The sequence below is a fragment of the Macaca mulatta genome, chromosome 3 (genome assembly GCF_049350105.2).
Source record: "Macaca mulatta isolate MMU2019108-1 chromosome 3, T2T-MMU8v2.0, whole genome shotgun sequence".
In the NCBI taxonomy this organism is placed as follows: Eukaryota; Metazoa; Chordata; class Mammalia; order Primates; family Cercopithecidae; genus Macaca; species Macaca mulatta.
This window is the reverse complement of record NC_133408.1, coordinates 104997852-105011459: the sequence shown is the minus strand read 5'-3', so window position 1 is coordinate 105011459 and position 13608 is coordinate 104997852. Positions and strand designations below refer to the sequence as shown.

Sequence of the window (13608 nt, the reverse complement as noted above, 5' to 3'; positions counted from 1 at the left end):
TCAGCAATTTGCTTTAATAGCCTCAGATGTACTACACAGATTGTTTTATCAATTGAAATTCTTGTATCTCCAAGGTTTATATGGGTAACCAAGTAAGTTTTAAACCTGTAATCTTAACGTTAACTTTTATATGCATTATATCTATTGTAATCCTAATAAGCGTGCAAGGTAGGCAGTAGTCCCATTTTACAGATGAGTAAACTGAGGCTCAGAGAGACTGAGTAAACCATCTAAGAGAATAGAGTTGCAGCTCATAAATAGTTCAGTTGTGATTCAAATACAGTTCATGTAACATTTCTTCTATATTAAACTCTCTCAAATTAACATTGTAAGAGAGGTGCTATATTAACCTTTGTAGGTAGATACTAGCCTTACTTCAGAGAGAAGGAAGCTAAGGCTCAAAGACTAAATAATTTTCTAAAGTCACAGAGACAGCAAAGCTTAATGTCACAGCCAGTATCTTCCCTATACTATCCCAGGGTACTTGCTGAGGTGCTAAAAATCAACTAGAACTACTTCTAATGATAATGCCACGAAAGAATTCAATATTAATGCAGTTAAAAACACTGTTTTAACTATTTGTTAAAATAAAGACATGCCCTTCATAACAAAACTAACATTCATAGAAGCAATATCATTTTCATAAGACTCCCTAATTTTCTTCATGATCTCTTCCTCAGCTTTGGCACACGTCTCAACATTGCCTTTAACTGTAATGGTGCGTTCTGGATTATACAGCGTCAATTCCTGCAATCTGCAGAATGAAAAAGAAGACAAAGAAAAAGAATGAAAATTGGAGGAAGATAGTTAATAATTCAGCCACAGATGGCAATTAAAAACAAACTGTGGAGCCTGGTAATATGTAAAAGTGGGTGGGGTAAAACATGATGGGAAATGAATAAGCCCTAAAAGACATAAATCCAAAACTGTAAAGCTGCAAGAGAGAAGAAAATACTTGCCCTCCCATCTTCTCAAGTAAAGATGACTGGGTACATATAGTTTATTCAAGTCCATGTTTTAAAAACACAGCTTACTTTTCAACCGCTCATAGTTGAACCATTTTCACAATTTAACAGTGAATTGAGAAATGACTGAAAAGATGTATAGTTTTTGAGGAAACCAAATACCTTAAGTACATAACCTTAAGTATGTTCCTAGTCTGCACTAACCAATTCTAGGCATAATTGGCATTCTCGTGCAATTGCATTTTCTGGGTCACCAAGCAAGGAAAAAGCATGGAAACATTCCAAAAACACAAGCCAGAATTCACATGTCTAAACTTAGTTTTTACCAGTTGTTTTAGAATTTAGATTGAAGTAGGCTGGAGGAATATCCATCCATCTCGACTAAAATTTAAAATGGTTCACTCATGGCCATTTAGACAACAAAAATGTTAGATAGCGGCAGGAATATTCAGAAACTCCCTGCGGGACCTGGGTCCTGCTGAACCTTCAAAAGTCACTGAAAATCATACCTGAAAACACCTAAGCCTATGCTGGTCAACAGCCTTGAGAGGAAGAGCAATGGGAGACATGCGCCATGGAAAACAGAACAAAGTACATAAATTGAGAGGATACGGATTATTGGTACAAATCTCCTGCATCTTCTGGAAGTTCTCATTTTCACTACTAGTGAAATGTCACAGGCTAACCTTGAGCCAGATGAATGCGAAGTTATTCTTTAACATTTTCTTCAAACCTGCTAAAAATGTAAACATTTATATAATGAAGACTATTTCTCTTAGACTACTTTAAAAAGAAGTCTATAATTCTAATTCAGTCTCAACCTGGCCCTACCAAGCATTTTGTATTAGAGTTTTAAAAATAGCTGCTTCTATAAGATTTTTTTGCTTTTAAAACTCTCCCCTTTCTGGGGGTAAATTTAAGACAAAGTAGTATTACTTATTGTATTTACCACTTTTTTCCCCTTTATTTACAACCAAACAGAAGTTTCCTGCTTCCTTGCTACCTTCTTTGAAAACTCCTTGTACACAAACACTGTGCAGTCTTTCCCCTACCATTCTTCCTCAGTTCATCAATCTTTTCCCACCTTTTTGAGTACTCTGATTGAAACTAAGAATGGCCACCCTCAGAAAAAGAAAAACCTTTCCATATAATTTCAGAGCATCCACAGATTCTAGGTGTGGTAGCCTGTCTCCAAGGTGACTCCCCGCCACCCAGTTATCTGTAGTCCCACACATACATACCGAATAGGGCTGACTTGTGTAAACAACATTAGAAAAATGATAAGAGTATAACTTCCGAGGCTATGTCATAAAAGACATTGCAGTTTCCATCTTGACAACTGCCATGTCTTGAGAACACTCAAGCAGCTCTGTGGAGAAGCCCATGTGGGAGGAACTGAGGCTTTCTGCCAACAGCTAGCACCAACTTGTCAGCAGCATCGTGAGACCCCAAGCCAGAACCACCCAGCTAAGCTGCTCCTGCATTCCTAACCCACAAAAACTAGCTGAGCAATTAATGTTCTCATTGTCTTAAGCTGTCAAATGTTGGGATAATGCGTTACATGACAATGGATAATAAACTGGGTTATATATTCCAACTTTAGGAATAAACGTCATAAAACAGTTAAGACTGCATTTAGAAAATATGAATGTAAAGCATTTGGTTCCTCCTGCCAGAAGCAGATAATGCTTTCAATACGGGTCAGAAACCTAACAGGCAGCAGGCTGTATTTGAGAAACCATGTGTAAGTACAGCAGCACGGGTTAGCTGAAGCAGCTGAAGCTGAATACACAACATGCAGCTTACAGTGTTTGAAAGTTTTCTTATTCAAAAGCAAAGGAGCACTCACGGAGATATCGTGATTTTAGTGTCTGTGTCCTGCTCAATTTTTTTAAGATTTCTTCCTTCTTTACCAATAAGACGGCCAACAAAGTTATTATGAGCTAAAATCTTCAAGGGGATCTCTTCTGTGCTGTAAACAGAAAAGTGGTCATAAAATTAGAGTTAGTAAACCTATTCTTGGGTAAAAAGACAATATTCACTCATTAAACATTTACTTCCTACCTACCATCTGGGAAGCACTGTGTTAGGTACAGCTTAAAACTTGCTGACAATTGGCCAGCATTCTAGCAATGCATGAATAGAAGGGGAGAAAAAGTACAGAAGTTACCTTCTAAAATAGTTTTTCTTTTATTCACTTTGGGAAATATCTTCAGTGATGGAGTCTCTTACTCAAAACCATATTCCTAAACCCCTACTACCAAAACACAACATACAAATAAAAAACAGTACCATCCAGTACAAATATACACCTGGAGATATGTGCATAATTTATATAAGGAAACAGAAGAAACAACAGTGGTTACACTTTGGGGGAAGGGCATAAGAACAGGAAGTGGAGCTTTCATTTTTTGTTTTGTAGCTTTCTGAATTTCCCAGTCATATATATATAACTGTTTAAAATGTCATTGCGGCTTTTCCTTTTTCTGTCTTTTTTTTTTTTTTTTTTTTTTTTTTTGAGATAGAGTCTCCCTCTGGCGCCAGGCTGGAGTGCAGTGGCACGATCTCCGCTCACTGCAACCTCCACCTCCCGGGTTCAAGCCATTCTCCTGCCTCCACCTCCCAAGTGGCTGGGATTACAGGTGCATGCCACCATGCCCAGCTAATTCTTGTATTTTTAGTACAGACAGGGTTTCACCATGGTGGCCAGGATGATCTTGATCTCTTGACCTCATGATCCGCCCGCCTCGGCCTCCCAAAGTGCTGGGATTATAGGCACGAGCCACCGCACCTGGCCTATTTTTCTCTATATTAAAATAATTCTTTTTAAAAATTTTTACTTTAATAATTACATTATTATAATATGGCACCCACATATAATATTACTAAAACATATTTAAAGTTCTCTACAAGTTAAGGTTGGCGATGAGGTCCCCACACTAACTCCAGTGCCTTATGCTGGATTCTGCTTTCAGTGCAGTGCTGTTCTGTACGCTAAATGTGGCACAGAACCCAACCTTCACTCAAAGTTCCTGTGGAAGAAATATTTAGAGTTCCTGCCTCCATTACCCAGATAAATCTCCAGTTTGCCTTAGAAGACACTTAGGCACTTCCCCACCTCCACACTCCCTGCTGCTCCAAGGTGGGGCCAGGCAGAGGACAAGGACAAAGCTCCAATGAGCTCTGAGTAAAGGATGAGTCAAGATTTGGGGCTCTTGTCTTGGGTTAATCCAGGATATTTCCTGGTCCTAGGTTCCCCAAGCTGCCTTCTTCTATAGCTGCACTTCTCTTCCCCATTATCACCACTCACCTATGTTCAAATGTGAATGAAAATATTTAAATATTAAAAGACAGATACTTCACGACCAAATCAACAGTGCCAGCCACTGTAGCTCATCAGGTATAATTTCCCTTTGTTTGTTGGCAATTTCCAAGAATTGTGTCAGAGATATCAAAAATACAAGAGCACAAATATCAACCTCTTTCACAGGACAATTTTCTTTACTCACAATTTTATATCTTGAGCTTCCTTATGCATGATCTCCAGAATAGACTTACAAGCCGCAGAGGTGCCTTCAGGTGTAGAGAGGATAGTAATTGACTTCTCAGCAGCCCCTGCATTTTCTTTACGGTGGACATCGATTCTGATAGTGGGTGCAAGCAGAGAGGAAAACCAGAGCAGTAAGCGTGTATTCACAGTGGAGTCCGTAATTACCAATTGCAAAGTCATAGGGCTTCAGGGCAAAGCAGATGACTCACTTCCCTCAAGAGCATAAACTTTCAATAAGCTGTCAACATCAATGCCTTAGGAGGCAAGTTTTAATTCTAGGAACACTCCCCTTTCTCTTTCCTCAATCCAACCAAGCAGGGACATCTTTTCATTCTACCCAAGCTGTTTGTGCTTACAGCTTCCTTTCAGATGCCACAGAACAAATGTCTCATGACAAAGAGCCTGGATTCAATCTGCTCTAAAACAAATAGGAACTGGAGGGCATGCCAAGAGAGGAACTGGAATCCCACAAGCCAAGTTGAACTGCTTATTCTGCGCAGTATGTCACTCTTCATTCATTGGATGAGCAGATTTCACCAGTCTGCTCCCCTCTTTGCAAGGTTCTTCCCACATTTTGCCTCCTTGATAGAGGAAAGTCTGCAACAAACAGTGATAGGAATGGAACCTAGACAGATGACAATTCTACTTCAAGAAAAGCAAGTGGTCAATAAACTCAAAATGATGTTTAATTTCACTAGTAATTATATGTCTGCCAGTTAAAAGAATGTCATTTTCTTCTAAACTTTTTTAAAAATTGAGATAGAAAAAAATATGTGCAAGATGATGGGTAACAGGGCACACTCAACACTTTTGCTAGGAGTATAGAGCAAACTGGTTCAGCAAAATGCTGAGCACCTTGTGACTCAAGAACTGTACTTCCTGTAACATCTACTCCTAGTAATATCTACAGATACAGTCTCATACGTGGGCCAAGAGCGATGTTTCTTACCCTTGGCACTAATGACTTTTTGGGCCAGATTCTTTGCTGTGGGTGGGGTGTCTTCTGCATTGTAGGAAATTTACCAACATCCCTGGCCTCCACCTACTAGATGCCAGTAGCATGCCTCTCTCTCAACTCTAACAGCCAAAAATGTCTCCAGACATTGCCAAATGTCCACGGGGGTTGGGGCAGTGAGATGATCATTTATGGTTGAGAACCACTGGCATGGGAAGGTTCCATTTCTGACAGACAGAAAGTCAGAATTATCTAATTGCAGGAAGAGATGGTTAAATGTAGGAAGAGATGGTTAAGTAACAGTATATTCATATCATACAGATGTTTTTGAAAATGTGGTAAAACTACAGGTACCAACATAGTACAAAGTCCTTAAGTGAAATAATGCAATTCATATCATGACATGATTTCTTTTTTAAAGTCACACATGTTAGTAGATACAGGCAACAAATCCTGTAGAGATACATCCCCAACTTACCAATGGCTACCCGGGTGAGACGAATGGTAACTTTTTAATTTACATATTTATATGTTTTGAATTAAATATGTCTGCTGTTATTTAAAAAGTACAAGAAAGAAAATCAGCTACTCAAAAATGTGTGTTTTTGGGAAAATTAAGTGTTTGTTGAGTTCCTCTGGCCACTCAAACACTTAAAGACCTAAATAACTCATGGCCGTGAGAGTGACCACTTGATCATGCCAATAAAATCAAGGTTTGGCTTTCATTTTCCTAAATGTTTGGTTGAAATCTAAAGCTTTACACCTCAAGAGTGAAAGAAAACTAAAAATAAGGGCATGAAACAAATTAAGGGCTACCTAAAAATAACTAATAAAAAAAATAGTGTCTTAGGTAACAGTCCCAATCTTAGGAGTCATCTTCCCAGCTGCTGTTTCAATCCCCAGTCACTTTCAGTGATGCGTGTCTTCCAGTAACACATTAGCATCCTTCTTTGCAGTTTATTTCCACCCTTTCACTGTGCCTGGATTACTAAACTCCGATCCCCTGAGAGAAGGGAATGTGGCTTTGGAGGTTAAAGTGGCCCTCTGAGACCATTCCAGAAACAGAGGTTCTGATAATGACTAATTTCAATGTCAAGAGTTAATTAAATCCACTGGCAGAGCTCTGCAAATGAATCCTCGGATATAACAAAGATTGCTTCCCTTCCCCATCCCCATTTTCCTGCCTTAAGTAAAACAAACAGTTCAATTTAAGTCACAGCTCTTTCATCTGACAGAGAAATGAATAGCTCGAAAAGGAACAATTCTAATCTGCTACATGACAAGGAAGGGAAGCCATATAAAGAATTTCTGCAGGTAACGGTGGATCAAGGGAAGCAAGAAGCCCTTAAATTTTAAGATAAAAGCCAAGCCGACTGACTAGGTTATGGTTATGGTCCAATTGTCTTTCCCACTCCTACATGATGAGGTCAGGGCCATTAATTTTGCATTCAGGTAACCAGCACCCAACATCTCCTGCTTCAAAGCAGGGGAAGGCAGGATCAGATGTCACTGCAGGGAGCAGGTGGGTGTAGACCACCTCTTAGTACAGTTCTTTTTGGTTCTGCATGAGAAATGGGTCAGCTAGTCCAATGCAGGCATGGTGCCTATGATGAATACGCATGTGCTCTTAGGCCTGCTGGAACAAACACATAAAGTATACACAGCAGTGTAGTTCTAACTTTTAGGGAAAGATTAAGCTTATTTCGTCGGATCACATTAAAAAAAAATCATTCTCCTTTCTCAATTTAAAAGGCAAAATAATCTTGTCATTTCTGTAGCTGGCCCAAGGCTTACAGGATGGTATTTTTGGATACAACCTCTTTTTCCCAGCACATTCACAGGTTCTTCAGGAAAAACGTTAGTAACAGGCCCAGAGATGTGCCCTGTAGCACGTTACCGAGCTAGGTATGGGGGGCAGAGCTTGTCACCAAGCTTCTCTGGGTCAAAAAATATCCACATACTGTACAACAGCATGGTTTCTAAAGCAAAACAACATACAATGCATGAGGACTGAGAAGTATCTTAGACACACGTGAAGGGCTTCAAGCATAATTCACATGTAGTCATTTTAGTCATTTGACAAATAGAAGATCCTTCTATGCAGCAAGGCCCTGGCCTTGGCCCTGGGGCTACAGTAGTAAATAAAAACAAATAGTTCCTGCTTTCTGCTCATGATAATTAGCTCCAACATTTGGATGGGAATCTTCCAATCCCTTAAAGCCCACCAATTAAAAACATCAAAAAATATCCAGAAGAAAAAGCCATTCTAATCACATGGCTTAATCACAGGAAAAATTTGGATAAATAAGATGAGTGATTCGAGTAAGGCAAGACTGAAAAACTATCTCTGTATTGAGGCCACAAATAAAATGGATTGGACCCAGAAAATTACTTCTAAAAGCAATGAGGGGAGGTGGGGGGTAAGGGGTGGAACAGAGAACAACCTAGAAGCTGCCTGTCTGTCTTCCAGAGCCTCCCCAACCAGAAGAGGATTAGGTATCATTTGTTTTCCATTCATGTGTGAAAATCTGAGGTTCCGTTTGAGACTCAGGATTAGCTCCAGATTTATATGAAATGAACACCAAGATACTGCAAGATTTTTATACATTTCCCAAGTACTGTACAAGGAGGCCTCATGGCTGCGTTCAGAAGGGCACCAAGTACCAGAACGACACACTGCTAAGATTCCAAGGGGAATTCTCCTGAACACCCACCATACACTCAGCATACTCACTTAGACTGGGTCTGTTTGGTGATGTTCCGAATGGTGGCACCTTCTTTTCCTATGATGGCTCCAACAAATTGGGTGGGAACCAGCAGGCGCAGAGGCAAATCACATGGTTTCTGCTTGGACACAGATCCTGGAGACCCCTGCCTTGAGGAGCCCCTCTGCCCAAGCCCCCGGCGACCTCGGGGCTGCTGCAAGGGGTTTTGCTGGGCGGCCATTTCATCAGGGATATAGGCTACTTTCAAGGTGAAATTCTCTAACTGAAATCCATTCAGTTTGTCTAGTGCTCTGAAAGTTGAAAAGGGGCAGGTTTGGGAAAAGGAATCAGTCTATACGATACATCTTTTAGCAAAACAACACCCATCTCTTCTACTCAGCATTACTAGCTATAAACTTCTGAGTAAAGCCCCAGCACAAGCAGCAAACCTGCAACACACATAATCCTCCCCCTCCTCGCCCCGCACCACCACCACCTGCACACATTTTCCTTTGAGACAGGCGCAGCGGGGAAAAAGGCCACAAGTTTCCAGAGGGAACTTATGTGCCATCTACTAGTGAAAAATAGAAAAACAAAAAACATTTTGTCAAACTCTTGGTTAAGTTTAACCCATAAGGTTATTAACAGTTTAGAATAGCTAAGCAGCAAGAGAGAAGGCAAGTGGGCTTCTTGCCTTGGCTAATGTTTCCAAATCACAGTGGAAGAGACATTAGAAATACATACCTCTTTTACTTCACCCTCTAAAATGTGAAGTATTTAAAACCATTTTAAGAAGCAGTGGACAAATATCTCTAAACTATTCACAAACTATTCTGAGTATTAAATTCTACCAGTCACACTCAGTACCTATTATGAGCCAGTCCCTGAGAAAACAGTGGTCCCTGACTTTGTGGTTAATGATTTGATTTGGGGCAAAGAGGCAAGGGTGGTGATAAACCAAAGAAAGAGAATTACTTTCTAATCTGCCCACTCTACCACACTATTTTGGGAGAGTTTCTCTCTTTTTCATCTGGTTTTTTTTTTTTTTTTTGAGACAGAGTCTTGCTCTGTCACACAGGCTGGAGTATAGTGGAGCCATCTTGGCTTACTGCAACCTGTGCCTCCAGGGTTCAAGCGATTCTTGTGCCTCAGCCTTCTGAGTAGCTGGGATTACAGGCGTGCACCATCACGCCTGGCTAATTTTTGTATTTTTAGCAGAGATGGGGTTTCACCATGTTGGCCAGGCTGGTTTTGAACTCTTTGACCTCAAGTGATCTGCGGCATTGGCCTCCCAAAGTGCTGGGATTACAGGCATGAGCTACTGTACCCAGCCTCTTTTTCATTCTTGATCTTTATTTTAACACACAAGGAAACGTGCCCAAATGTTGAGCATAAATCTCAGTGAATTTTCACGAGGTGAACACGCTCATCCAGATCCAGAACTAGAAAACACCAGGGCCCCAGAAGCCCCACCAGTACCTGCTTCTAGTAGTTACTGCCCCCCTACCCCTTGCAGACTTCTAACACCATAGATTAATTCTGCCTATTTAAAAATTTTATGTAAGTATGTATGAGTGTACATATGTATTCTCTCATATCTGGAAACTTTTAACTTATTGTATATTCATCCAAATTGTTGTGTTCTATTTTCTGGGTTTGTTTTGTTTTGTATTCATTTTGTGTGTGTGTGTTCTATTTTGAGAAGAGAAAATAATAAATTAGTAGAGAGGATATAGCCCAGATTTCATAAACATGCACCTAATAATACATCCCTTTCTAACTCCCCAGTGCACAACAAAATGAAAAACAAAAAGAAAGAGGTCCCCACATTTCCCAATGTCACGCAGGTTCTTTGCTCAGATTCTGTTCCAATGGCCCTGAGTTTACCCCAGGTGGGAAAGAAAAACAGGCATAAAATGGTCTCTTTCTAGTTGCTTGGTGTGGTCGTTTCTGGCTTATACACTGCTTTACTTGCAAATCTACTCTCAATTCTTGACCTAAATAGAAAGAAGGGGGTAGAGTGGGAGACAGTTCTAGCACCGAAAACGTCACTGAGGGCTAGGACCTGGAAGGCAGACCTGGGCAACCAGAGGGCTCACTGACATTCTCCGGCCCAGAATGATTCTCGGTTTCTCACTTCAGTCCTCTATCACTGTCCTACCTTCTCTGGCACATGAATGAACTCTATTGTAAAAGATCAGTCATGCAGAAAGTAGCAAGTGGTTGCTTTGGCACCATCACCAACCCTCCAAGGCCCTTCCCAGAACTGCTGCTCACTGCCATACTTCTATGAATGGACCAGTCCTTTCTATATGTTTACAAACACATGTATTCATGTTCGGTACCTTCGTTAAAAGCATAATTGGGATTGTGATGTACACTGCTCTGTGGCTTCTTTTTAAATACCATGTCTTGGGATATTTCCATGTGATTTCTATGTCAGAGGGCATTCTTTTCATAAGCTTCAGAGGGTGACAGCTGGCACATGCCACACTTACTTTGCCAATGACTTGATGACAGACACCTAATGCTGTGCTTTCCTCCTGCCCCTTTTTCCTTAAGGGAATGTGGATTAAGGGCCCTAAAATATTGTCGTTATTTCTAAAGGAAGAGAACAGCTGATAAATTTTAGTATTAATGGTGTATATTTGTTATAAAAAGTTGGAGTTGCAGAAGAGTCAACCAACTACAGATTCTTTCAAAACAGCTTTAATTTTTTTTTTGAAACGGACTTTTGTTCTTGTTGCCCAGGCTGGAGTGCAGTGGTGTGATCTTGGCTCACTGCAACCTCCACCTCCTGGGTTCAAGCAATTCTCCTGCCTCGGCCTCCTGAGTACCTAGGATTACAGGCACATGCCACCACCCCCAGCTAATTTTTGTATTTTTGGTAGAGATGAGTTTTGTTGTGTTGGCCAGGCTGGTCTCGAACTCTCGACCTTAGGTGATCCACCCACCTCGGCCTCCCAAAGTGCTGGGATTACAGGTGTGAGCCACCACACCCGGCCTTAATGTTTTTAAAGCCGGGAATAAACAGATCATTGAAGGTTCTTTCAAAAAAATCAGGAAACCTGAACCCACTGAAGGCATCAATTACATCTAGGCATAAAAGGTAGTCTAGCCTTTTTCATTATAAATGGCGTATTGCCAGCTTCAGAAGAGAATAAGTATATTTTGACTAGTAAATTAAGTCATTAATGTTACAAAAATGGTAGATAACTTTCTTCTTGACTGAGATAGACATATACAGATAGATATCATTCTCCCTGGGGTAAAACCAAGGTATACACACGTCAGTTACCAGATGTTTCTATATTCCAGAACCATCTAAATAGTCACATGTATCACAAGAAACAACTTTATAACTTGGCAAAAACTAACGTCTATTTTTTTTTTTTTTTTGAGACAGAGTCTTGCTCTGTTGCCCAGGCTGGAGTGCAGTGGCGTGATCTCGGCTCACTGCAAGCTCCGCCTCCCGGGTTCACGCCATTCTCCTGCCTCAGCCTCCGGAGTAGCTGGGACTACAGGCGCCCGCCACCTCACCCAGCTAATTTTTTTGTATTTTTAGTAGAGACGGGGTTTCACTGTGTTAGCCAGGATGGTCTCGATCTCGTGACCTCGTGATCCGCCTGCCTCGGCCTCCCAAAGTGCTGGGATTACAGGCGTGAGCCACCACGCCTGGCCTTCTAATTTTTATTGTGCTGCTTTAAAAAGATTTTTCCTTGTGGGGAAAAGAAAAGATTCTCTCACTGAAGAGGTCAGGTGGCCTGGGGCTCTAGTCCCCAGTGTACCTTCTGGGCCCCAATGGCTAAAAACTAAGGCTGTTCCAGGCAGAGTGCAGACAGCCACTATTGAGTGTATCTTACTATCTAACTGCCATCTAAGCAGAGTTCCTGACCCTCAAATCACAGTGCTCCATCCACACTCAGACACAACTGAAAAGGTACAGGAGGAACCTAACTGCAGAATGGTGGCTTTCTCATGACTGCAGCTCCTAAATTACTGAATTTAAGTCAACTACTAGAACCTTTCTGGGCACAAAGTTTATTATTCAGCTATGTCATATGGTGATCTGCTGAGTTCATGGGGAAAAAATTTTTAGTATTTTCACCAAACACACCGTAAATGCAAGACATGAGATGAACTGTCATAATTATTTGACACACATGTATTCAGTTTTTGTTTTTTTTTTTTTTTTTTGAGACGGACTCTCACTCTTTTGCCCAGACTGGAGTGCAATGACGCGATCTCGGCTCACTGCTACAACCTCAGCCTCCTTGGTTTGAGCAATTCTCCTTCCTCCTCCCAAGTAGCTGGGATTACACATGTCTACCACCACACCCAGCTAACCTTTTTTTTTTTTTTTTTAACTAGAGACGGGGTTTCACCATATTGGTCAGGTTGGTCTCGAACTTCTGACCTCAAGTGATCCACCTGCCTCTGCCTCCCAAAGTGCTTGGATTACAGGCGTGAGCCACAGCGCCTAGCCAGGATCCTGTGATTACTTGACTCTTTGCTCTTGGTGCTATTTTAAGGGTTGCTGAGAAGATGCTGAGCAATTTTGCCAGTTGGTAGAATTTAATCGTATTGATAAGAAGTTTACTGGGGTGAGGTGCAGTGGCTCATGCCTGTAATCCCAACACTTCAGGAGACCAAGGTGGGTGGATCACTTGAGGTCAGGAGCTCAAGACCAACTTGGACAATATGGTAGAACTCTGTCTCTACTTAAAGTACAAAAATTAGCCAGGCAGGGTGGCGTGAGCCTGTAATTCCAGCTACTTGGGAGGCAGAGGCATAAGAATTGCTTGAATCTGGGAGGTGGAGGTTGCAGTGAGCCAAGACTGCCCCACTGCACTCCAGCCTAGGTGATGGAATGAGACTTTGTCTCCCCCACACACACAAAAAAATTGTTCATTGGGGTAGATCACAATTTAGAGCTGAATGGGCCTCAATAGAGACAATAAGTAGTTCAACTTGAGGAGGGAGAAAGAGAAAGAAAAAAGGAGAAGAAATGAGACCCAGACAAGTTAAACGTACCCAAGAGTCCACACGTACAGATCTGAATAGTGAAAAAAGAATACGGACTAGAGACCAGAATTCTAGTCCAGCTTGAACATTAAGTAACCACGTTATCCTCCAAAGGTCATTTTCCTGTTTGGCATTAGCCATCTCCCTAATAAAACTAAAAGATCAGATTCATGGTCCCTTTCAGCTCTCAAATTTCATGCCTGGCTGGATGCAGGAGCTCACACCTCTAATTCTAGCACTCTGGGAGGCCAAGGAGGGAGGATCACTTGAGCCCAGCAGTTTGAGATCAGCTTGGGCAACATAGTGAGATCCCATCTCTTAAAAAAAAAAAAAAGTTAGGTGGGTGTAGTGTCACATGCCTGTAGTCCCAGCTACTTGGGAGGCTGTGGTGGGAGGACTGCTTGAGCC

The 13608-nt window shown here is 41.3% G+C and overlaps 1 protein-coding gene across 1 annotated transcript in view; it reads right to left on the bottom strand.

Annotated features, from left to right (window-relative positions):
- The window catches only part of IGF2BP3 (insulin like growth factor 2 mRNA binding protein 3), a 154828-nt gene that overhangs the window by 27696 nt on the left and 113524 nt on the right, over positions 1-13608 (bottom strand). Inside the window, exons 6-9 of the mRNA XM_001098422.5 lie at positions 8205-8486; positions 4475-4609; positions 2815-2937; positions 619-754 (exon numbers count right to left, since the gene is read on the bottom strand). Coding sequence (XP_001098422.1) covers positions 619-754; positions 2815-2937; positions 4475-4609; positions 8205-8486 — 676 coding nt within the window. The remainder of the gene's footprint in view (positions 1-618; positions 755-2814; positions 2938-4474; positions 4610-8204; positions 8487-13608) is intronic.